This window comes from Macrotis lagotis, chromosome 1, assembly GCF_037893015.1.
Source record: "Macrotis lagotis isolate mMagLag1 chromosome 1, bilby.v1.9.chrom.fasta, whole genome shotgun sequence".
NCBI lineage: Eukaryota > Metazoa > Chordata > Mammalia > Peramelemorphia > Peramelidae > Macrotis > Macrotis lagotis.
Window position 1 is genome coordinate 749,851,555 of NC_133658.1, and position 26,173 is coordinate 749,877,727.

General features: G+C 34.2%; 1 protein-coding gene and 1 long non-coding RNA gene across 9 annotated transcripts in view; one reads left to right on the forward strand and one right to left on the reverse strand.

Annotated features, from left to right (window-relative positions):
- Window positions 1-25,510, forward strand: part of ZBTB44 (zinc finger and BTB domain containing 44) — a 77,410-nt gene extending 51,900 nt beyond the window's left edge. For 5 of the 8 annotated variants that reach the window (XM_074216294.1, XM_074216295.1, XM_074216293.1 and 2 more), the window contains 4 exons: window positions 11,520-11,604; window positions 12,671-12,834; window positions 14,183-14,483; window positions 17,576-25,510. In XM_074216294.1, coding sequence (XP_074072395.1) covers window positions 11,520-11,604; window positions 12,671-12,834; window positions 14,183-14,483; window positions 17,576-17,858 — 833 coding nt within the window. In that variant the 3' untranslated portion in view covers window positions 17,859-25,510. The remainder of the gene's footprint in view (window positions 1-11,519; window positions 11,605-12,670; window positions 12,835-14,182; window positions 14,484-17,575) is intronic. The other 3 variants (XM_074216296.1, XM_074216297.1, XM_074216298.1) reach the window with 3 other exon arrangements.
- Window positions 556-3,400, reverse strand: LOC141508046 (uncharacterized). Its single transcript, XR_012474329.1, has 3 exons — window positions 3,197-3,400; window positions 1,800-1,892; window positions 556-967 (listed from the first exon to the last, which is right to left on the reverse strand). It is a non-coding gene; the product is annotated as an uncharacterized LOC141508046 (long non-coding RNA).
- Window positions 25,511-26,173: the final 663 nt, after the last annotated feature.

Below are 26,173 nucleotides of genomic sequence, written 5' to 3' on the forward strand. Positions count from 1 at the left end.
CTAGTATAAGTGAAAGATTCTATATTAAAGCAAAAACAGATTGGACTTCTATAGGAGGTTGATTCTCACCCTTCAAGCAGAGAGTAGGTAATAATTTATTTGTGTCAATTGGAGGGAACCAGGGTGCCTAGTAAGCAAAGTCACATTACATGAGCCAGAGCCCAGTCCTAGTGGGGGACCTGCTTTACTGTGGCCAAATCTCAATACTTAGACCAGTGGTTGTGCAGTGAGCTGTGGCCTGACAGTGAGGGATAACAGCAACAGTATGACAAGCTTGATTCAGAGCAGGGCTTCATGACAGGAACATGGCTGCTTTTCCAAGCTCAGAGAATACCTGGTACTAGTCAAAGCAATTCAGTAATCATGGAGTTTTGCCAGAGGATGTGCGCAAAAGATTGTTGATACACCAAGCTCAATGCAAAGCTTGCTTGCTGGGTCTTATCTCTGGAAAACAGGGTATCTCCTAATACCCTGACATTTGGCCAAAGGGAAGTTGATCTGAAAGGGGTTATACCCTTCTGACTAGTGAAGGATATATAAGCCAAGGGACCAGTTGAACCAGCATGAACTTTTGTCCAGGGGCTTAGTTCCTTGAGAGCGTTTATCAGGGTAATGTGTCCCAGGTATCATTGCCAGCCATTTGTTTGCAAGGAGACGAGGGGAAGAAGGAACATGCTTGATCAAGGCTTAGTGATTGGGCATATAAACAGAAAGGAAAAGGACCATATAGTAGCTCTCACCTGGAATCTTGGAACAACTATTTATTCTGGGTCCCCACTAGATGAACCTTGAGGTCCCTGGAGGGTCCTGCCATCCTCCAGAGTAGGGGCTTTATTCAGATGATCCAGGAATAGACACCCTCAGGTTTCAAAACTGGGAGTAGTCAGAAGGTCCTGGTAAAGCTCTTAGAGGAAAACTCTGTGCATCAGCCTTTGAATCTGAGTTTCCGATCAGTATAGCAAAAGACCTTAGGAAAAACAACAAATAGAATTCTCAAAATGGACTAGTTCTGAGAAGAGAGATTTACATGTCACTAAGGTAAGCAAGAAAACTTAAAGCATATTGAAACAAAAGACCAAGGCAATACAATTGGTGATCATCAATTTTAACTCACATCAAGTCTCCTTCCTTGTATCCTAGAAACCAAATCTCTCCTTTTCACCAACACATTTTGAGTCCCAAATGTCTCATGTAAGTTATCAAGTATCTTGATAACTTTTCTTGGACAATAGACTTTATTTTTAAGACAGCCCTGAAAGGAGCTCTGCTCTTGATTCCAAATAGAGATTCCTAGATAATTTTGATTTAATATAATTTGTATAATCACTTAAATTTGGTTCTCCAATTTTGAAACTTCAGTTTGTGTAGCATTTGTTGTTTCTAAATTCTATACTTAATATAAGAATTTTTAAAAAAAATTTATAAGAGTACAACTGCACAATGAATCCTTCTGCCTTTTAAATTATCAGATATTTTAAAAATGGGAAAATAATTTCACTTAACCATTATCCATACAATTTATGTATAAAATCCAATATCTTGAAAATTTATTACCAAAACATGCTCAGAGCCTGAATTACCGTGGTATATAAATTTGGAAGTCAATCATATGTATATAGTTCTTAGAGAAAATAGTCTAATCCTTTTGCTTTCTCAAGTTTTACTCTTCTAGTTATGTAGAAAATTTTCACATTGTATCTTTATCTTATTATTTTATTTCATCATTTCCCCCTTAGGAGAATATATCCCTCTATTATAATCACAAATATAAGTTAAAATTGTAAGATATTCATACTTACATCCTATTATAATAACTCAGAGAAGTCCCAATAGTTACTATTATTTAATAAATTTGGTATTGTACTTAAAAGCTTCTTGATTATAGAATTTTGCTATAAAAGGAAAAAGAGGGGCATAGTTATGTATCATAATAGATGTTATATGTATTACATGTGTAATATGATGTATATGATGCCTGTTATGTATCATAAAGGAGGGAAAAACTCCCTTAGCTCTGTTTGCTTCCAGGCATGAGTCATCTAACAGCCAATGTTAGATGGCAAGTGTTAAAAGGCAAGACTGAGGATTAACCAAGTGAGGAATTTTCCTTTTCAGAAAGGAAATATCACAATGATTCCTTCCTAAACAATGCCACAGTGGTCCCCAAAGTTTCTCCCAGGCACATCATCCACTTTGGTAGTTCCCAGACTGCCCCACATGCCATTTTCTACTATTGGCTTTAGACAACTGTCCCTATAATCAAAACTCAAACAATAGTAAATTAGTCTCAAGAATTTTTACCTCCTTAACAAGCAAAGTTTTGCTAACCACAGCCTCAGACTTGGATATCTTTCCTGATATTTGCTAACACTAACTAACCTTTCGTTTATCTAACTAACCTTTCGTTTATCTTTTGCTTACAAATTAAAACTACCTCTATTCTAGGACTTCAGACATACAGTAAATATTTAATAGTTGATTCATCATTCATATGTTGAAGCTACATCTTTAAACTACAATTTCCTAATAACCAAGATTTCAAATTAAAATTTGTTATTTATCACTTTCTTTTAAAAGCCCAAATCATGTATAATAGCATTCAGATTAAAGAGGGAAGTTGTTTTGTCCAACAGCATTTGTTACAGTGATCTCTCAAATTTCATAATATAAGAGAATTTAGAAATTCAGTAACACAAACATCATGTAGCAAAACTTCAGGTGATATGAATCATTTCCAAATTATCTCAAAAATCATTATAATCTTATTAGCTTTGGCATTTTAAAACACTTTTTAGGTATCAGGAATGGAAATAATTATTCAGTTAAAATAATAATAATAATATAGTGTTTAGCATATACCAGTCACTGGTGAAGTACTTTTATAATCATTCCATCATTTTTATCCTTACAACATTCCTGGGAACTGGAATCGTTATTATTTTCCTTTTTTCAGATCAGGAAACAGGGCCAAACATTATGTAAGAGGACTTGCCTACGATTATACAGCTAATTTCTGCAACCACACCAGAGAAGAGTGCTCTCACCAAGGGCAAGAGACTGGCTGACACTGCCCACCCCATACCCATCTTGTACTGCCAGGAACACCAGGTTCTTCTTAGGCAGCAATTGGACAAGGCTTACACTGAAAATGCTGTCTGAGCTGGGGGGTAGGGGGAGGTAGTAAAGATCCACTGACTGCAGAATGGGAATCCCAGGGGTTGGGGTAGCTTCCTTGTAAGTGGTGGAAGTTACTAGTGGCAGGGCAAAATGGATGCTGGCCATGGGGTCTGATTTCCCAACCCCATCAACTGCAGTTTTGGGATCAGGTGGTGCTGGGGCAAGGTGGACAAGATATACTATACCTGGGTGATGCCCCCAGGCTTGCCTTAGAGAGTTACCAGGATGCCTAGGATACCATTATGCTAGGCCCTCTGCCAATGAAGGGTCCTAGTGCAATTATGCCCCTGACTCCCCATCCCAACTAGGTGGACCCTGGGCCCTGAGCTATACAGTTGGAAAAGTAGAAGGTAATTCAAGTTTCCCTAAATTTTTTCAGCATTTGTTTTTTAATACCTGCATTTGGGAATCTGATCTGGGATGGGAAAGGTTAGCAGCAAGAGGGTCTCTTGACCTGAGGGAGTCTCATAGGGAATCCCTGGTTTAAACAATGTTTTCTCTTTCTATGATCAGAAATGTTGAGGAATGCTAAAGAGGTTTCTATAAGGTAGACTTTACCTATTTGGGGGGGGGGGCAAGGCAATGGGGGTTAAGTGACTTGCCCAAGGCTTCACAGCTAAGTGTCTGAGTCTAGGTTTGAACTCAAGTCCTCCTGACTCCAGAGCCTCTGCTCTATCACTGCCCCACCTAACCACCCCTATTTTTTTCCCCTAAACTTTTAACTTTCAAACTAGGTGCTATTGTTTTTCCTTAAAACAAATTAAACAGATTAGAGTCCCAAAACTTAAGATTTTTCAGAAGGTTGTGTGTTCCAGTTCTCTCCTGCACTTTTATTATAATCTTACCTAGTAAGATGACTTTAGTAGTTCCACACCCCTTTAATTATCTGACTTGATTTCTGAAATTGTAACATAGCCAAAGCTGTAATGACTGAGAGACAAAAAGTGTCTTACAGGTTTTTATCTTTTCTTGTAACTTAAATCTCTCATAAGAAAGCCTAAAGTGGGAGTTAATACTGCTTACTGGGACAATCATGGAAATTAATCTTTCCCAGTGTTCTAAATTCTCTGACTTCAGCCCTCAGAAGTTTTTCTGTCTGGCTGCATTTTAAATCTTTTAACAGAATCTAGCTCACAACATGTGATGTAGACATTTTACGTTTTAAAAGACACAAACACAGACAATGCAACAAGATAGATACAGTCACAAAGCACACAGTCCATAGCCAGGTGTGTGTTTATTGATCCAACAGGTATGCAGCTAACTGATAGCAATTTTAGCAGGGGCTTGGGGAGTTGGGGGGGGGGGGGCTCAAGAAGTCAGAACAAAGAGGTAGGATCAGTCGTTTAGGAGAACAGATCACTCAGAAAGGATATCCTTACCAGAAAAACCCAAGACAAATTGGGTCACTGGAGGGCCCCAGGGTTATCCTCACCAAAAATGAAGAATTCAACCAGGGAGGAGCTTGAAGATTAGGGCAGGAACAAGGGCAGAAGACTGCATTCAAACAAATGTCTGGTAGCACCTAGTCTGTTTCTACTAGGACCAGAGTCATAACCTGATTCTGTATACTGTATACTCCACTGCTGACACCCATTAATGTCAATCAGACGGAACCAGCTTCTAACCTATGGGTGGTTAGACACAGGAGTATAAGGAATCAGAACTTTAAGTTCAAAGTGAAGAAAACAGCAAGGTCACATACATGTACCAGAGCCTTATCCCTAGTAGGGGATCTGCTTTACTGAGGCCAGATCTCAATACTTAATGGTTGTGCATTGAGCTGTGGCCTTGATAATGAGGGGTAACAGCAACACTGTGACAAACGATTCAGAGCAGGGCTTCATGACAGGAACATGGCTGCTTGTCCAAGCTCAGAGATCTTGCAGAGAAGAGTCTTGTTTGAATAAATGAACTTAAGGATCCTCATCTCCCAGCTTCCTAAAATAAGCATATCAGAGACATTAACTATTTTCAGATTTTTTACACCATAGATATTTTACTATGTATCACAAAGGACCACCATTTCCCCCTTTCTGTCCCCCCCCATGCACATACAGATTCACAAAGACACATTTTAACTTCCTAATAGATTCTTTGTCACATTCTCTGAAATCAATATTAGTTGTTGCCCTTAGTCAAAGTTCAGCTGCCCTTAGACTTAGTCAGGAGTTCAAATCCTATGTCACACTCAGTGTGAATCTGGGCAAGTCACTTTATCCTCTCAACTTAAGTTTCCTTATCTGTAAAATGAGAATTATAGGGCAGCAGGGTATCATAATGGATAGAACTTTGAGTTTAGGGTTAGGATGACTCAATGTTCTAAGTTCAACTGTGACCTCAGATATTTACTGCATGATCCTGGACAAATCACTTCAACCCTGTCTGCCTCAGTTTCTTCATCTGACAAATGAGCTGCAGAAAGAAATGACAAAACCACTCCAGTATCTTTACCAAAGGAATCATGACAGTCAGTTCAGACACAATTGAACAATAGCTTCTGTTTTTCAGGGTTGTGTGGATAAAAACAAGGTATTTTTTAAATGTTTGGCAAATCATAAAAGTGCTATGTAAATGCTAGCACATTATCAATTTGCAAATAACATTGCAAAATATCATCAATTTACTAATATTTTTCACTCCAAATCATTTTACATGTAGTTTCCCTTGCTTCCCTGAATCCCTTACAATGATTATTTCTTGGTAGTATTCCTTTTCCATTCATTTATATGACACATTTTGTTAGACATTCTCTAAATGATGGGTAATCACTTGCTTTCCAGGTTTTACTAAAAGGGCCCTTATGACTATTTTGCCTTATGTAGCTTCTGATATTCTTTCTTTGACTCTCATAAATTAAATTCTCCCTAGATATAATACAACAAAGAAAGGATGTGTCATCTAGTTTTAAGAGATATGATAATTGATTATATTATATTTGACCATAATGTTTTTGCTTTTCATTGCTGACTACTTCATTATAAGTCTTCCTATATTTTCCAGAGTACTTCATTAAGTATCATGTTTTAAAATTCAACAATTTGCTGTTGAATGCACAGTGTGTTCAACCATTCTCTAATTGTTGGACACATTTTTGTCTCCAGCTTTTTGTTTAAACTTTTTTATTTGTTTTTCCATGCAAGTAGTTTTCACCAATGTTTTGGTGAAAGGTTTTGGGTTCTACATTTTTCTTCCTCCCCCTCAATATGACAGAAAGCAAGCTAATATAGGCTCTACATGTGTAAGTATGCTAAACATAGACCCATATTAATCATGTTATAAAAGAAAAATCAAATCCAAACAGAAGAAAAAGTATTACTGAGAAAAAAATGACATAATAACATGAGACAAATTTTAAAAATTGAAGATAGTAAGCTTTGGTCCACATTTAAATTCCACAGTTCCCTCTCTGGATATGGATGGTATTTTCCATTGCAAATCTTTTAAAATTTTCTTTGATTATTGTACTGCTGAAATGAACAAGCCCATCATAGTTGGTCATCACCAATGCCAGAATTTTTAAATTATTAATAATGCTACTATGTGTGTGTGTGTGTGTGTGTGTGTGTGTATGACATTTTCTTGCTGCCATTCATCTTCTTTTGGGTATTACCCCAAAGGTGTGGAGTTTCTGGGTCAAAGGGCATGAATAAATCTATTCTTAAATAGTTTTAAGTTTGGGGTTTTTTTTAGGTTTTTGCAAGTCAAGTGGGGTTAAGTGGCTTGTCCAAGGCCACACAGCTAGGTAATTATTAACTGTCTAAGGTCAGACTTGAACCTCAGGTCCTCCTGACTCCAGGGCCAGTGCTGCCACCTAGCCACCCCGTTTTAAGTTTTTTTTACCTGAATAATTGAACCAAGTTACATGATGGATGAACTCTTACTTGTCTTAACCACAAACTTTATAATAATGGCTTTTCCTAGTCATAGGCAGCTAGGTAGTAGGCCTGGTATCAGTTAGGAAGACCAGGACTCAAATTCAGGCTCAGACACTAGGTAGTTAAACGTGAGCAAAAATAACTTTTTGCTTCAGTTTCTTCACCTGTAATATGGGGGTGACAATAATAGCACCTACCTGGCTGGGTTATTGAAATAATATTTATTAAAATGCTTATTAGCCACAGTGCCTGACACATAGAAGGCATTTGATAAATGTTTATTACTTCTTGTCGCATACTCCCTTTGCTCATTTGATTGTGAGATGATTTGGAATTCTTATCTGTCATCTGTTCTGTGCTTGTTCCAGTTTGTCCTCTACTCTGCTGCCAGATTTTCTTTATATAAGGACTAATAATGTTATTCCTATTCAGAAATCACTTAATGGCTTCCCTATTGCCAATATATGAAGTTCAGAATTCAACCTGATAGTCCTTCATAGTCTGGCACTATCCTACCTTTCCATCTTTATTTCATACTATTTTCATCCATATTCCTACTTTCTAGCTAAACTGGACAGTTTTTGTTGTCACTTGTGCACCTAGCCCATACTGTCCTGCCTCCCTCTGCTTGTTGTACTTTCTTCTTTCTGCATTTCAGCCTCTTGAAATCTACCTTTCCATTGCTAGCTTAACTGCAATGAAGTGTGAAGCCTCCTTCAGTAGCCTCAATTAAAAATTTCCCCTCTGCCAGCCTGTGAAACATTTGGCTTGACCTTAACCTCTCATAAAGGTTTATGTATCATTTTGTAGTAGTTATTCATACATGTCATGTTCTCTTCTAGACTGAGCTCCACAAGGATCTGGACCAAGTCTTGATCATTTTTTTATTTTTCCTAGCACATGATAGAGCAATTTGCCACATGGTGGTATATACTTAATAAATTATTTTTGAAGTATTGTTAAGTCTGAAAAACAAAGTATTTTTGTATATCTTTGTTTTTTGAAAGTGCAGAAAGCAGGGAGAGAGCCAGGGCATCTTAAAAAATCTTTTAAATTCTTGAACTAAGATTCTTTTGACCTGAGATTAGCACAGAAAGATAGATTGGATCCAGCTTTTGAAAGATTTTCTTATATTCAGCAGTGGATTTTATGTTTTATATTAGAAGCAAATGGGAGATGTCAAAGTTCTTGAGCAGACCAAGGTCAAGATTGGATATTTTAGAAATATTAATTACTGTGACATTATAGATGATGAATTGGAGAAGTCAGGAAAGGGGCTTGATACCAAGAACCTAATTGAAAAGTTTTTTTGGTGATTCAGTTGAAAGGTGATAAGGTCCTGAATTACAGTAGAATCTGTATGAGTAGACAAAACAGGGTAGATGTAGAATCAACAAGATTTACCAGTTCACTGGACATGGAAGATGAGGAAGAATGTGGTATCTGAGGTAATAAATTTAAGCAACCAATTATCGAAGTCGATATGGGGGCTTAAACGATAGGTAATGAACTCTGCTTTTGTTGAATTTGAGATGACAGCATAATAATCAGATGAAAATGTCCCACAGGTAGGTAATTGATGATTTGGGGTTACAGCCTTGGAGAGATAGATACATTTGGGAGTAATTTGTATAAAGATGATAATTGAACTCATGAGAACCAATGAGTTCAATGGAGAGTCTAGGGAGAGAAAACTCAAGACAGATCCCTGGAGAACTTACTTGAAAAGGGGATAGACATGGAAAATGATCCGCAAAGTATACTGGAAAAGAGTTTGTTTTTGCAAGGCAATGGGTTTAAGGACTTGCCCAAGGTCACACAGCTGGGTCATTAAGTATCTGAGGTCAAAGTTTGAACTTAGGCCATCCTGATTCCAGGGCTGCTGTGCCACCTAGATGCCCCAAGATGTACTCTTAGAGAACCTCAGGAGCAGAAACTATTAGATTTAGAAATAAAACTACAAAAGGAAAATATTGTTTGGGAGTCACCTTTGTATCCAGTTCTTTATTTTTCTGAATACAAAGAGAACTACACAGAAGTCAAGATATTGAGCCTAAGTGATTAGAATTGTAGTACTAGAAAAGTATTCTCTAATAAAATACTCATCTGAAATTCCACTAAAGTGTAACAATTTGGATTATCTGTGGAGTACACTATAATGGTATCTTAACTTCTGTTTCAAATCGTGAGATTTTTATTCCCCTTTGCCTCCTTTAAGGATGCCTTTAAAGCTAAATAGCTATCTGTGGCCTAGAATAGAAAAGAAATATTAATTTGACATGTTTGAATTCAGACTTGGCATGTACAGATATTCAAGCTGAAGTTAAGTAGGAGAGGCCATTGGAGTTAGGAAGACCGGTTCAGATCCCACCTCTGACATTTCTATCATTGAACCTTTGTTTCCTTAATTGTAAAATGCATACAGTGACTCAACAGGACTGTTATAAGGATTGAACAAGATAATTTATATAAAGCATTTTAAAATTATGAAATGTTAGCTGGCTATTATTGAAAATAAGTCATTTCTGATAAATGGTTGTGGTTAAGTAAAAGTTTCTTCTTACCCTTCATCCTCAACCTTACTTTAAGGCAGTGATAATAAATTGCAGATCAGATTAATCCAGAGAAAGCCCTTTTACATTTCATTAGCAACAGAAATGAGTCAGATGGGTGAGGGTAGAAGGATAACTAGGGAAGTGATAAGAAGAAGCTGGAGTTTTCCTAGAACACATTCAAGAGAAATTTCTTTTTTTTTTTTAAAGGTTTTTGCAAGGCAAATGAGGTTAAGTGGCTTGCCCAAGGCCACACAGCTAGGTAATTATTAAATGTCTGGGGCCAGATTTGAACTCTGGTACTCCTGACCCCAGGGCCAGTGCTCTATCCACTGCACCACCTAGCAGCTGCCCCTCAAGAAATTTCTAGAGTTAAGAGTTAGTTAAGAAAAGTATAACCTAGATTACTTGACAAGCATACCTTTTTGAGCAAGGAGAATTTTTCTCCCTAATCCAGCTTTCTTGTTTCACAAGAAAGGCAATTGTTTTTTTTTTCTCCTTTTTTTTTAGGTTTTTTTTGCAAGGCAAATGAGGTTAAGTGGCTTGCCCCAAGGTCACACAGCTAGGTAATTATTAAGTGTCTGAGATCAAATTTGAACTCTGGTACTCCTAACTCTAGGGTTGGTGCTCTATCCACTGCTCCACCTAGCAACCCCCTAGAAAGACATTTGTTAAAATTTCCCTCTTCCACATCTCTCTTGGCAGATTCCTTTGAGTAATCAAGAAAATTTTTGTTTTGATCTTTTATCAAAATGTTCCTGCTCCAATAAAAGTTCTGTTGAGTTAAATTGAATTCTAAACTGGATTTATGAGGTATTTTTTTTAATCATTTCAGTTTGCTCTATGATGAGAATCCATATAACATCTATTCTGTGGTTAAGATTTGACAGATGCTCTGATTATATGTTGGATTTTCTTTTTCTAAACTAAATTAGTTCAGAATGGTTTTTCTTTCTGGCTTCTGGTACATTTAATATAAATATGCATTAAAGTGCTTCTGCTTTTTGACTACTTGATCTGTTAGCTAGGTAGGAAATATATAAGGGCAGGAAAGGACATGGTCACGGAAACATGATGCCATATTTGAAGTCTCTAGACATGCTGATTCTAATAGCTAATTCATGTTCAAAAACAATGTTAAACCAATTCATAAGTAAAAGAAGTTGCTAGGCTCTTAAAAGTGTCATAAAAGACCTCCCTGATTCTCTCTGCCCAGGAAGAGAAGCAGTTGTAGCAGTGCTTAAGGAAATTTGTGAGTTTAAACTTTAGAATTAGTTTTTCCTATTTGCAAAATCAAATATTAAAACACTTCATCTATTCAGGGATTACTTAACTGATGATCCCAACCAGCTGAAACAGAGCCCCAAACCAGGAAAAATGGAACTGTCCTTGTGCAACCAAATTAGATTCAATTGCATTGAAGTTCATGAACTCTTTGTATAGGAGAGTTTTTCAGGCCCTCAGTCAGAGCCTGTTTGTACATGTTTTTAAACATGACTTTGGTAATCTTGGTTTTCTGTTTTCTCAGTCCATAGCAAATTAGAAGCCAAATGGGGAACTGCTAGAGGAGCCATACTGGCAGCAGCAAGAAATGCTAGCTTAGTGAGGGAAAAGGTAAAACAACTTTTAAAACAGATATACCTCATAAACATAGCAATCTGCCATTGAATTTTTAACTGCAAAAATTACTTTGAGTCCATCACCATATTAAAGCACCATTAAGTATGTCAGTTATTACTAACTAGCCCCTTGAACTTAGTTGATATTAATAAATGTTTATTTCATTGAATTATGGCCACAGACATCAGCCTGTTACAGACCAAGAGAAATTGTTTACAATTACCCATTGACTTTTTCTTACTTTAAACATCTGATTGCTTCACTGATGGGTATTGTCTTTTCTTTTTTACAGGTTCAGTAGATGAAGGAGTCACTGAAGGGCTACCTACACTTCAAAGTACCTCCAGCACTAATACACATGCAGATGATGAAGATCGGTAAGTATAAAGTTATTAGGGTACCATGGTCTCTTCCACTTCTGCTCATTAGAACTGCTACTAATCTCTGCCCATTTCTTTACACCTGTGCAATTTTTATACAAATAAGATCCTTTTAGGTATTTCAGTATATATGCATCCATAATTTATAAGTTCTGTTACATAACAAATAGTGCTAAAGAACAGTTTCACTATATTTGTTGTAAATTTATTATTAGTCCAGGTGTAGGGGGATTAATCATGTTTCCTAGTGATCTTTCAAAATTACTTACCAAATTCTCTTTCTTGAAATTGTTGTGTTTTATGTGTCTGAGGGAATAACATAGGAACTGAACGTATAAAATAATCCACTCATTAATTTATCAAGCATTTATTAAATGCTTACTCTTTGCCAGGAATACAAAGAAAAAATGACATACTTCCTCCCCTCAAGAAACTTAGGTTCTAATAAAGAAAACAAAAAATGTAAATACATGAATATTGAAGAATGTAGCTAAATTGTATCATGGCATTTGTGGGGGGCGGCGATTAGCAGATATAAATCTTTAGTAAAAATAAATGCTAAAGGGGGCAGCTAGGTGACCCAGTGGATAGAGCACTGGCCCTGGAGTCAGGAGTACCTAAGTTCAAATGCAGCCTCAGACACTTAATAATTACGCTGTGTGGCCTTGGGCAAGCCACTTAACCCCATTTGCCTTGAAAAAAAATAAAATAAAATAAATGCTAATATTCACCTGAGAAACATCTGGCTCAAGGAGAAACTTAATAAAATTAATTAATAAAATTAAAGGAATGAAAATGTCAAATCCTTTATGTATGTCCTGTAATTTTAGACTCTAGTTTAACTAGTAATTCTGGACATTCTTTATTCCTAGTTTAGAGGAGTTTTTTAAAAAAATTTTCATAATGCTTCATATACTTTCTTATCAATCATGAAAATAAGTTTGAAAGTTATTTAAAGTTGATTTGACTTGCTTAAAATAATTCAATTAATATATATTTGCCCAGCCTTAAAGTGAAAATATGGATGCCTTTTGTGGTTCTTGGTTTTTTGTTTGTTTTTTAGATTGGAAAATGTTCAGTATCCCTACCAACTCTACATTGCTCCTTCTACCAGCAGCACAGAACGACCAAGTCCAAATGGTCCAGATAGGCCTTTTCAGTGTCCAACTTGTGGGGTCCGATTCACCCGCATTCAGAACCTTAAGCAGCACATGCTCATCCACTCAGGTAATGTTAGCTTCTCTGAGGTCATTTAAATTATGATGATTCTTAACACTTGTGTACATTTTCTAGTCAAAGTGAATTTTATTATTCAAAAACTAGGTGTTTCTAGGCTTGACATAAAGCTTTCTTTCTAGGAAGACAAAAATCCCAGTGTTGGAAGGGATCCAGACCAGTTTATAACTGAATCTTTTCTATCATAGATAAGCATCCCTAACAATTTCCATTTGAAGACCTTAAATTTATGGGAAACAATACTACTTCCCTTTTTCCCCCTAGTAATTCTGATCATTTGATTTTGTTTGTTTTTTCTTGTTTGGAGATAAAATTTTACCTCTGCTTCTCCCCAAAACCATCTGTAATTTTTTTTTTCTCTTTGAGGATCAAGTAAAATAGACATTATATCAGCATTGCCACCAGACTACCATCTAACCCATGGGCTTTCTTTTTTTAGGGTTTTTTGTTTTCTTTTTTTAGGGTTTTTTTGCAAGGCAAATGGGGTTAAGTGGCTTGCCCAAGGCCACACAGATAGGTAATTATTAAATGTCTGAGGCCGCATTTGAACTCAGGTACTCCTGACTCCGGGGCCGGTGCTCTATCCACTTCACCACCTAGTCTCCCCTAACCCATGGACTTTCCAAGATTCTTCAGCACACTAAATAGTCTCAGTTCTTTTGATCAGACCATATATACATCAGTAGAACTGAATGCAGGACAAGTACAAAAGATTGACAGGATTTTCACCCCCCTTATTTTATGGACAGTGTGTTTATATAGGTGGTTTTGCAGGGGGATTGTGTGTGTGTGTGTGTAGCAGTATATTAAGCAGCTTCTCCATCACCCAGTGCTTATCTGATCGAAAGTTTTAAATCATTGGAAATTTTATATTATTGTAGTTAATATCATAGATTTGACTCTGGTGTATTGGAAAGACAGTTTTGGATTTTGTTTTATCATTCATTATATTAGTTATCCCTACCAACTTTGTATTATCTGCAAATTTAGCAAATTGGCCATTTATCCCCTTTAAGTCACTAATAAAAATTGTGAATATGGCCATAATATACCGCATCTGCAAATTGAAACTTATTCTTGAAGTCATTTGGCTTTACCATGACCAACAGTAGTAGCCCACGTCAATAATCTGTCTCCTGTTTCTGGAGAATTCTGAAGGATGTTTTTTGCTAATAACTTAAGATCTACATGTGGCATATAAGGTACATAAGACAAGAAAATTGCATTTTAAAAATGTTTCAATAAAATTAATTAAAATCCCTTTTATTTGTCCCTGATATACCTCCCACCACCCTCAAATTGCTGCTTTTATAGAAACATATTCTTTTTTTTCCCATAGGCATTAAACCATTTCAGTGTGACCGCTGTGGGAAAAAGTTCACCCGGGCTTACTCGCTAAAGATGCATCGCCTGAAGCATGAAGGTAAACGCTGTTTCCGGTGCCAGATATGTAGTGCCACTTTCACTTCCTTCGGGGAATATAAACACCATATGCGGGTTTCCCGGCACATTATCCGCAAGCCTCGGATTTACGAGTGCAAAACTTGTGGCGCCATGTTCACCAACTCTGGAAATTTAATCGTTCACCTGAGGAGTCTGAACCATGAAGCGTCAGAACTAGCAAACTACTTCCAGAGCAGGTGAGGTCCACAACAAAAATCTAACTAGGGAAACTGCTTTTCTAAACTCTCTCTTCCTACCTTCAGGGCAGCCTGCTGTGCTTCTTAATCAGGTTGCCAGCTAACTGCAGTCACATTCACTTTTAACTCCCACTCCACTATCCATACTCTGATCACTTCTGAATTGTATAGATTTTAAATGCTCACTTTTAAGATATTTTACAGTAATCAGAACACTTTAATTTTAAAATTTATTTCTAAAGTAATAGAAAGCTAGCAAAATAATTCTATAATACCAATTTATTTGCATAATGGACTACAATACAGTTAACCATATGAAATAATACTTGAATCAATTTAGCCACTTTGGGAAGGAATAGATTTTTGAACTTTGGAGAAAACTCTTTAAGTAGATCAGTTGCTTTTATTTCCTATTTACTCGTTTTTCCTTAAATAGCCTGCTATAAATAATTATTTTCAAATGAGTTAAATTGTTTTCCTCCATTCTTTTAAATATTTATTGAAAACTGTCTGTGTCCTGAGCTCATAAATACTGTAACATTCTTAACCTTCAAGTTAACATTTTTGGCAGTATTCCATTTGTTACCAAAGTTCCTTTTTTTCCTGAAAGCAAAACATTCATATTTTAGGGGTATTTTCTCCCAAATATTGATCTTTTGCTTTTAAAAAATATTTCTCATTCTTTGCTTTGAAAAGGCACAGTGGCCAAGTTTTAACTATCCTTTCATTGGTAAATTGAGTTTTTTAAATATATATCTTTATAATTGTTACTACAGAAATTTAACTGTACACATACAGTTTTCTCTTAAACTAGAAGATTCTAATTGATTATGTGAACCAACTAAGCTTACTTAAGGCATTATACTTTGAAGAGTAAATAGATTTTGTTCATTTGCCTTTCTAATATCATTTTAAAAGATTTTGTTAAAGTTTTATACATTGGATAAATGTTTAGGCCTATGCAAATTTTCATTGTACTTTCTTTGATTACTACTAAATAATTTGATATAAAAATGTCCAGTCATGGCAGAAGTTATATCTAACAGTGAAATTTTCTTTAATCAGACATGATTTAAATAGACAGCTAAAAATTGATGAAATAATTAAAGTAATTAAAAATTTTGAAGCAATGGTTTTTAGAAGTCAAAATGTATCCCCATGTAGTGATATTTGCATAAAACAGCTAGCTAGCTAGATGGAGCTGCAGATAGAGCATTGAACTGAAGTTCAAATTCCAAGTAACTGTGCTCAAGTCTCTTAATTCTTTGACTCAATTTTTTCTTCTGTCAAATTAGCACCTTCTTCCCTAGATTGGTTATTGTGAGGATATTATAGAATAATATTTGTAATGGGCTTTATTACCACTGCTATTATTGCTTTAAAATGATGTTGAAATCTGATTGAAAATCTTTTTTAGAAAATTAATTCATAAGTCTTTCTTAGTGTCTTAAGATGAATTGATTTTTTATTTTTCTACTAGGTAAAATATTCCCCTACCCTACTACACAATGACTTAAGCCCCCTGATTTTTTGTCTAGTGTTTTTTTTCTTACCCATCAGAGTAAGAAGCTAAAATAGATACGACATTTCATTCAAAAGATAACTTGTTTTAAATGGATATAGTGATAGAATCAGTTTTCTTTTTCATAAAAGGTAGGATATAAACTGTCTCTATTGGCAAAATAGTTTTAAAACATTCCCATAAATACAGTATTTTTATATTACTATCTGTATAAATTGAAGAGTAAAACTATCATTCATTCACAGAACCATTGTTTTTGTTAGTATGAGAATGTATTTACTGACTCCTCTAAGTATTTAGAAACAATTTTCATATCCTTAATTATAACACTTTTTTAATGTGACACTGTAATTGTGGCACTTGAATAAAATGACTGAAATGTTGTGTTGGGTTTTTTTTTTACAAATTTCTAAATTCTCTAATAACCGAAGAAATTATTTTTTTAACCTTCATTGTTAGGTAAAATTGTCCAAAATTCCCAGTCTCCACAAAGTTTTAAAATAAGCATTTAGAATAGTTGAGTCTTGTATTTACGCAATTAGGCATTCTTTCCTTAATTTTACCCATTAAGCAAATAATGTTCTGTCAGTGGATATTTAACAGTATTTTCAGATATAAATATTGACCTAAAAGATGACAAGCCCATTCCATTTTTTAAAATTATTTATTTATTTTTGGATTTTGCAATTTTCCCCTAATTCTCGCTTCCCTCCCCACAGAAGGCAGTCTGTTAAGGCAGTCTGTTAGATTTTACATTGTTTCCATGCTAAACATTGTTCTAAATTGCGATTCCATTCTTAAGTATTTTTTTAGACAGTATATTCACATTCGTAGCTTTTTAAGTACTTTGATGATTATATATGCCATGTTTATTACCTCATAGCTGTGCAGATAAATTTTTTTTTAGAGAAAAATTTAAGTGTTTTGATATATAATATGTTGGTGTATTGTTGGGTTTTACCAATTAAATAGGGAAGCACATCTGAAATAGAAGGTTGTGGTAATTACTCCAAAAACCAATTATGTAGACTTTATTTTTCCAATAAGTGGACATTGCTTTGAAAGTATTCTTCAGTCCCTTTACACATTTTAACATATTTGTCGGTATATTTATATCTACTTATATTAACATCTTCTCTCCCTTTTCCCTAAAAAATCTAGTATTATTTTCACTATCTCTGTAGTCTTGAAATGTATGCATGCCTATTATCATTTAATTTTTTTATTAATTAATGTAGGGATTCATATTCTCAGTTTAACATTTTCATAGATTTGAGTGTGGAAATACCCTAAAGCAGCTGAAAATAAATCAGATGTGATTATGATAAACTTTAGAGAGGACAGTAGGATGTAAAACTACCATAGAATTAATTATAAGCAATATAAAATGCCATGTTTAGTTTCCTTTATTTTAATTTTACTGAGGAGCAATACTATTAAAAAAAAACTTACGTTGCAAATCTAATTTTTTTCATTAAATTTTAGTATTAATTTGAATAGGAGAAGGATTTTACTATTTACTGCTTCTTTGAAAAGTAACTTTGTATTTTGTCATTTGCTCCCCATTTAGTGATTTCCTAGTACCGGACTACTTAAACCAAGAGCAGGAAGAGACCCTTGTTCAGTATGAGCTTGGAGAACACAGTTTTGAAAGCAATTCGTCTGTCCAAATGCCTGTCATTTCACAGGTCTCATCAACTCAGAATTGCGAAAGCACTTTTCCCTTGGGTTCTCTTGGTGGTCTGACAGAAAAGGAGGAAGAAATGCCAGAGCAGCCAAAGACCAATGCCAGTACTGAGACAATTAGAGAAGACCCCCCAAAATTGGAGCTGTCTTCTATTACTATTGAATAATTTTATGGTTTGACTTTTTTTTTGTTTAGTTTTGTTTTAGAAAGTGCCTGTGCTTGGTCCTGTACATTTTTAATTTAATTTTTTAAAGAAGAAAGGGTTAATGGGGGGAGGGAATCCTTTTTACTTTGTTTAGCTATCCTGTAATCAGGACAACAGAGATTGCTTTAAGACTAAGTGTATATAATAAGATCATGTCAAGTCATAATAGAAGCTGTAATACACTTAAGGAAAAACTTAAGTTTTGAGACTCACTCAAAACATACTAATTTCTTCCACCATTAGTTAGGTTGCCTCTTGTCTGCAAGCCATTGGGTAAATCAGAAATCGGAACACTTCAACTAAAATGCAAATATACACCAGAAATAAATTACCATACAACCCAATATCCTAAGTAGATACTTGTCCCTCTACTCAGGACCTTGAGCAACATTTTGCCTACTATTTTTTTGAAGTGTTTTCAGTTAAGTTTTTGTTCTCAGATTATTATGGTAAATATGGTATATATTATATGGTAAATATTTCTGAAACTTAACAAAATTGCCTTTTTGAAGCTTGGTCATTCTTTTTTTTATGGTACTCCATCCTCTAATATTTACCATTATAGAAACACTCCTCCAAATACATATTTCTTGCTAATGTGGAGGTCTGCAAGAAATTATGATGGGGGGGGGTTAAAGTTGAACTGCACATTTAGAAATTGAGATGTAAGGAAGGATAATAATATACATCTTGTCTTAATATATATACTAGTCTACACATCTTCATGCCGCTTTTTTGGCTGAAAACTTGTTTACCTGAGCTGTGACTGTTGACATTTGGCTATATTTGATTTTCTAAATCCATTTCTTCTTGCCCTTTCTTCAGTTGTATTTCATTTTTCAATTAGCAAATTTACTGAAGGAAAAATATGTTTATACATATCTATGTACATTGTTAGGGATTTTTACTATGGTTTGGTGTAAAAAAAGGAATTCTCTGTAGAGGCCAAGTTCTTAACCCAACAGGGGGTTGTTTACAAAAAGTCTATACGACAGTGATAAATTGTCCTTTTTTCCCCAAAAATATTTAAACTATTGCCCTATTTATTAAAGACACCAGTTACTAGAGCTTATACAAACCATTAAAAGCAATAAAGTAAGAAGTTTGTGGTTCCAGCTTTCCAGCTTTAAAAAAGGTTCAGTTGATGGTCTTATATTCATGAAGGCATCTGCAACAGATCTGACAAGTACCATTGGGATAACAGTAACATTAGAGCCTTAGGTGGATATTCCTCTTGCTGCTATGGTGTTCAACTCCCTGAGTCAGAGTTGAAGTTTCTGTGATGCTAGTGATTATGTTCTCTAGCACATCTAGTGCCATTAAAGCATCACTGATCTTGAGCCTCCAAAGAACATATATGTTAATTCCATGAGTTATGAAATTTGAAGCAATCCTTTCACCTTTATAATTTTATAATTTACCAAAAGTAAATTATAAAAGCACATAGGCAGAATATGAAAAGAAAGTGTAAAAACAAAACCCTGATTAAAACAAAATATTTGCCTTGTTGCCAGGTAATTGTGTAGTTCTAATTTTATTGAACTAGTTTCCATTTCAAAAAATTGACTAATTCAGTGTCTAAATTAAATCAAATTGGGGCAGCTAGGTGGCGCAGTAGATAGAGCACCAGCTCTGGAGTCAGGAATACCTGAGTTCAAATCTGGCCTCAGATACTTAATAATTACCTAGCTGTGTGGCCTTGGACAAGTCACTTAACCCCATTGCCTTGTCAAAAAAAAACCTATAAAAAATTAAATCAAATTGTGGATTGTTTCTCTTTCATAGCTTTCTTTATGAAGGTAGAAATGCTATTAGTTAGATTATAAATTATATTCCTTTATAACAGAACCAAAATAAATTTGTTCTAAAGGATTTTCACATCAGATATTTTCTAATTTTTACAAACACAAAGATAGGCTAAAGTTATGCAGATTTTTCTTAGAATAAAGGTACTTGCTCAATCTTCTTCAAAGTGTTCTTATTCATCTTCCAATCTTGCTTCCATCTCCCTATTTACTTTGCCTTCCACAAAACTTGCTTTCAATTTTGTTCTCAAATATAGGACTTACTTGTGAACTTTTTAGGAAGAGAAGTGAGGAGTATACTACCAATTACTCATCTTTGCTTACTGAGTTTGTTCCTTTTTGCAATAGTTTGTCAACTTTTTGAAATAGTGCTGTATCCATACTAAAGAAAATGCTTTTAAATTTATTTTAATGTATTCTATTTTTTCTATTTCATAATGAATGAAAGTGTTAAAGACTATTTTAAAATCAAAGTCAAGAGGTGTGCTCTCCCCCCTTTCTCCCCACCAAAACAATCAAGGAGTTAATAGTGGTCTCATTGCTTTGAATGGGCACATATGAGAAAAAAATAATTATTGAGAATATGAAGCATTTTTTTGCCTTGCTTTCTGACATTTTATTATCTCTTCCTTTTTATTTAATATCTATCCACAGCCACAGAGTGGGAAAAGCAGTGTTTAGGGAATCATCTCATGCTAGGTATTAAATATTTCATAGGAGAACATTTTAACTAAAATCCTTGATTTGTTTTTGAGGAGAGATAATTTCCCTGAAATACATTTGGTACAAAGCTATTTGACTTAAAATAAGGAAATTAAGCTATAAAATTATTGCAGACTATATTGCAGCAATATATTATTACAGTATATATAATTATGTTTATTTCTAATTCCTTTTAAAAAAAAGGCCTGAAAAATTTTTGCCATTAATTTGTAGATCACACAAATGGTTGAAAAATACCAGTACTTAATTTGTTTTCCCCCAGAAATTACCACCACATAACCTAAGCACTAGAATGTTTTGATTTAGATTATTTAATATAGTATCCTTATATCCCCAAAAACATAGTGCTAGGTTTTAAAGGATGTATCATAAACTACCCTTTTAAAACTGAGAATTTTTACATAAGAAAAGTCTTTATTTTCAGTCCTTTAAACTTCTAAATAACTTTAGAAATGAGCAAAAGTGCTCATAAACTAACCCCCCTGATGCTAGGTGTCAGCATCATTATTAGCTCATTCTGTCTTCAGTCTATTCTTTCCTTTAGCAACGGTGAAAGTTCACTGTATGCCAATATGCATAATATCTCTTGGACAACCTTTTGGCCCTAGTTCATAGAAAGCATCATAGCTATTTTAATATCATCAATGTTTTTCTTTCCAGTATTTAAGTTGTAAATTCATGTAAGGAAGGGAGAACATGTGGAAATCTGGGGGGAAAGGGAAAGGAAAAATTGATATTTTGTTATTGTGTATTACATTTTAATTTTTCTATGAGAGGTTGTAGATGGGGATTCTATTAAATATTATGATGAACACAATTTTTAAATAATTTAAGAAATTGTTGGATTGTTCTCAGTTTGAATTTTAAATAAGATGTTTAATCAATCCAGTTTTTAAAGTTCTCATGTGCAAGTTGACTCAAGGAGTGGTTAACCAAAATGTATTCAGTCTTACAATTTATTAAACAAAAATATTTAATATTTAATTCTGGTTTACAGTAAACATACTTCCAAATCTGTCCAAATGAACAAAAAGCTTCCATCTTGCCAAAATATTTTTCAATAGGTTAAATCTTAATAAAATGTTTAGCAAATTTAATTTGCTGTTAAGTGCTCAACTGAATTATACCTCCTGAGCCAAAAATTCCTCATTAAGAGGAGCTCCTTAGAAAATAAATTAGCTTTTTTCATTCTGCTAGGGTTAAATTAATTTCTTTGTTACACTAAGATCTTATTGACCTCAGAGTTAGTGCAGTAACCAAAACTATATTAGGATCTTGTTTATTGGTTCTCATTGTGAAGATTATTTTTTAATGCTTTAGTCTTTCTGATTTTTTGTAATCAGCCCCTCCCCAAAGTTCCATTATAGTATATTACAGGAGCCATTCTGCCATGGCCATTCTGCAATAGTAGTAGTGTAGTAGTGTAGTAGTAGTAGTAGTAGTAGTAGTAGTAGTAGTAGTAGTAGTAGTAGTAGTATAAAAAAAGGTTATCTTTAACTAAAGAGTTTTATGGTTTAACTGAGAGGAATTTAGGATGTGGTTTAAAAATCAATTTATTGACATCTCTTTCTTGCTTTTAATGACTACCTCATGTGAGTAATTAAATAATTTTTCAATTAATTACATGGATTTGAAAGAGCATTACCAGTATAAAGTAGATATTTAAAAGGAAGAAATTATCAAACTGACATTTCCTTTTAATTTATGTTTATTTATTTAAAACATTCAAATACTAGCTTCAGATTTAAAGTTGGTTTGAGAGATTAAGAAGAAACCTAATTTCCTTTCCTTAGGCAGTAAAACAAGATTAGGAAGCACATGAAAAATATGGTATTATGGGATATATACTTTGAGGAATTTATAAAATATGAAAGTTCTATATATTCCTTAAGTAGGTTATCAAATTTTAAGACATTAAATTGGGCCTCCATTAGACAGTCCATCCCTGTTTCCCCCATTTAGTTTCCAAGTTTGAGTTATAATGTGGCTATTTATTGTGTTTTCTTAGGAGTCCTTCAATTAGCCTATAATATTTAGTGGGCAGTAATTCAGTTACTCTGAATTAACTATTTGCTGGATCAGAACCAGTGAAGAGAAAATATCATTTTGCATTCAATGCAACTAAATCCCTTAGTTATTTGAGCCTTTTAGCAGTTTGTGGAAGAATTGTTAATAGTAGTCTTATTTTCTTTTTCAGAAGTAAACTTTGTACCATCACCCTACCAAATTCAATTTTACACTTGAACCTAGGCACTGCATTTTTCTATTTTGTAATAAACTGATGCTCTTTATTAAATCATAATGAATATAATTTTTGTGGAAGAAAAAAGTACAAAAGGCTTTGAATATGTGAAAGTAAGCTTCTTCAAACAGAAAAACTTCTATGATCTTATACACTAAATTCTCCTGATAACATTTCCATGTTTATATAAAGAGTAATATATTCATAGTCTTCATATAATGTTGCTGAGGTACGTAATTTGAGATTGTCATAACAAAGTTCATTTCATGCCCCAGTAACTAAACTCCCCCTCTATAGGTTCCAAGTAGGAACTACTTTATACCAAATTTCACTCAATAGCAAATACTATTATAGTGAAATTCTAGTGTACATAATAATAGCTTATAGAGAGCTTAGGATTTCAGATAGTTGATTGCAAATGTAATTTTTTCATACTTTTGAAAAATAATTTTTCAGTTTTTTTAATTTTGAAGTGCCTGATTTAAAACAAATACTTCAGTTGCTAGCAATTTTTTAAATTGACTGCATTTGATGGCCTCTGGCCTTGATTTTAATTAGGATCTTCTGACATGCTATCACATTGTTCATTCAAATTTTAGTCTTGTTATTAAAGTTCTTCGTTCTATACACACACACACACACACACACACACACACACATCAGTATCTAAGCATAACTTAATCTGATGATGCAGTTTAAGAAAACTCTTAACTTTCATGCTTCAGTATCTGAATGAATGAAAAAATCAGTTTCTGAGCAAGTTAAAAATCTCATGTTCTCATACCAAAGTACATCTGCTGAGGGAAAAATGGTTCTTCCCTGCTTGTGAGGAAACACTAATCATCTCTCTCTCTCTCTCTCGATGTACATTAAGTTCCTGTTAGCATTAGTAGAAACTATGTTCATTTTAAGAGAAGTCTGTCTCTAGGGCCCTAAGAGCAGATAATTCTTATAGCAAAAATCTCTGTTGTTAAATTATAAATGTTGTATTTCCTTAGGAGGCATATTCTGATTTTCAATTTAATTCTCATGTTGAACAAATGCTATTTTAAAGTCTCTCATACTGAGAGAATAGCAAAGTTTTGAAAATTGCACTGTTTTTCAACTTTTAGATACCTGGTATGAATGATTCACATTGGGTATTTGGAAGGAATAAGACCACGAACTTTATTCATTTTTTCTCCTAACATGTAATGACTTCCAATGCTTATATTACAAGAAATTTTAAAACATTGTTTTAAACTTAAAAAAAAAACTCTGTAGTCCCCCAAAACTTGGTTTTGGTCTAAGTTTCCAAGACTATTTAATTTCTCTGGTTTCTGGTGCCTCGTGGTGCATCAGATATTGCCTAGCCTCTTTTTAGGGCATCTTTGTGGCACCTTATATCCAACTTGGAGGATAGTATATGTTTCAATTGCACATATACCATCTTTTCAAAAGCCATTTTATAAAAGTCCTAGTATTTTAATATTTAAATATATATATTTGTGAAAGATACTTTTAGAATGAACCCCTTTTTTTTAAAATTTAAAATTCCCATTTTTTTAGAATAAAATGAACTTTCCAAGACTTCCATTGTCTTTCTCTATAGCAACTTAAAAAGATAGTCAAATTGAGGTCAAAGGCCATATATGACCCGACTATCGTAGAAGAAATCGGTAGTGGTTAATGCAAAACATTATGAAAAGCAATGACCCTTAAAGAGACACATGAAGGAAAAAATTCGTAATTTTAATGCAAGAGAACTAGATTTTTATATAAAAACTGCTTTTTTTTATGATTTCCTATTTGCTGCCATAGTAGTTAAGTGTTTTACAGAGTTAATAGAACTGGCCCCACCAAAAAAAAAAAAATTGAAAACTACCCTACTGTCTTCCAAATGGTTGACTGTTTTGTTTAACTGATGCATGCTTTAATATTTTGCCTATATCCCTGGCAACAAGGAAATTTGGGGTTGGTTTCTTAACCCTGCCATTTTATGATTTTCTGGGCACTGGCAGTTTGTGAAACCCTTGAGATAGGATATTGCTGGAGGAAAAATGTGAATTAAATTATGTGGGTGGGTGTTGTATAGTCTCCCACTTCTTACCCACACCCCCACCCCCTGCTCCTAGCAACAGTAAAACTTTTAATTGTGCCAGTCCCCAATCACCAGCTCTATATCCAGTTGTCATCTCATTCAAATATAGCTTCTTTTGGTGACAGTGGCCACAGCTAAGTTGTTACTTGGCATGTTTGACTTTCAACAACAGAAATGGTTTTTGTTTTGCTTTTGTTTCCTTAATGTGTACAGTGTTGAAAAGTTCACATTTTATATACTAGTATCTGGCTATTAGTATTTTTCAGGAACATAGTTCTTGGGTGGCTATATATGTGTATATATACATACATATATATATATATATATATATATATATATTTTTGTGACTTTTTTGTAAACTAAGTGCCGTTTGAATGTTACAATCATTTTTAGAGTTATTGTAATCAATGTGAATATCATGTTTTTTCAAATCTGTTCTGAGCCTGTATTGTTTGCTTTGTGATCCCACATGTACTGTATATATTCTGTATAGTAATATTGTACTGAAATACTAGCTTGTTTGATATAAGGAGAGTTATGTATTGAGTACTTTTTTGCTAGCCTGGTTGTTTAATCTTTAAAAAAAAAAGTTTTAAAATGCAAAAAGAAAAATTTCTCCAAACTGGTCCTTATTGAGGTCCAAAATTGAGGTGCAGTTGGACAAAAAGGGCAGGGAAACACTAGTTTTTGAGTGTCTTTGGATAGAAACTTGAGGCTAAGATTTTTTCATTAAAATATATTATTAATGTTTTATGGAGTAAAATTTTTTCCATTTGTTGTTATTTAACCAAATTTTTCTCACCTCCATGGCTCAACAGTTAAGTGGTGAATGGTATCTAAGGGCAGAGAAATGATAAGCATCATTCCTAATTTGTGTCTCTGAAAAAAGAAAAGGACCTTGCTTGACCTTGGGCAATTCACTTAACACCACTGCCTTGTAAAAACTAATATATATATATATAATCTTAAATTACTAGTCCATTGTCCATTTCCATCAGAAGTTACAAGTCACATAAAAGTAGCTTGAGAAACTGTGGAATATATTGCCATCCTGCAGCAATTTCATTTCCTTGGAAAAAAAGATATCCCCATATAGCATACATCTGTCCTTTTGATCTTTTTAATTTTTCCTGGCATTCCTTGTTTGCCTTGTGAACTAGAAGTCCCAGAAGAGTCTTTAATTAACTAACTACATGCAGTTTCTTCAATCCATGCAAATACTTGATTTAAGTACACATCCATTTTACATATGAGTTCTTTCCCCTTACAGCACGGATTCTTTTCCATATTGGGAACTCCAGTTATATCACTTAACAGCCTGAATAACGGAAAATTTACTTAACCTTTTGGCCTCATGTTCCTCATGAAAGATAAGTAGATTTGAGACTAAATATCATGAGAACCAATGATGAGCAAATTAATTCCA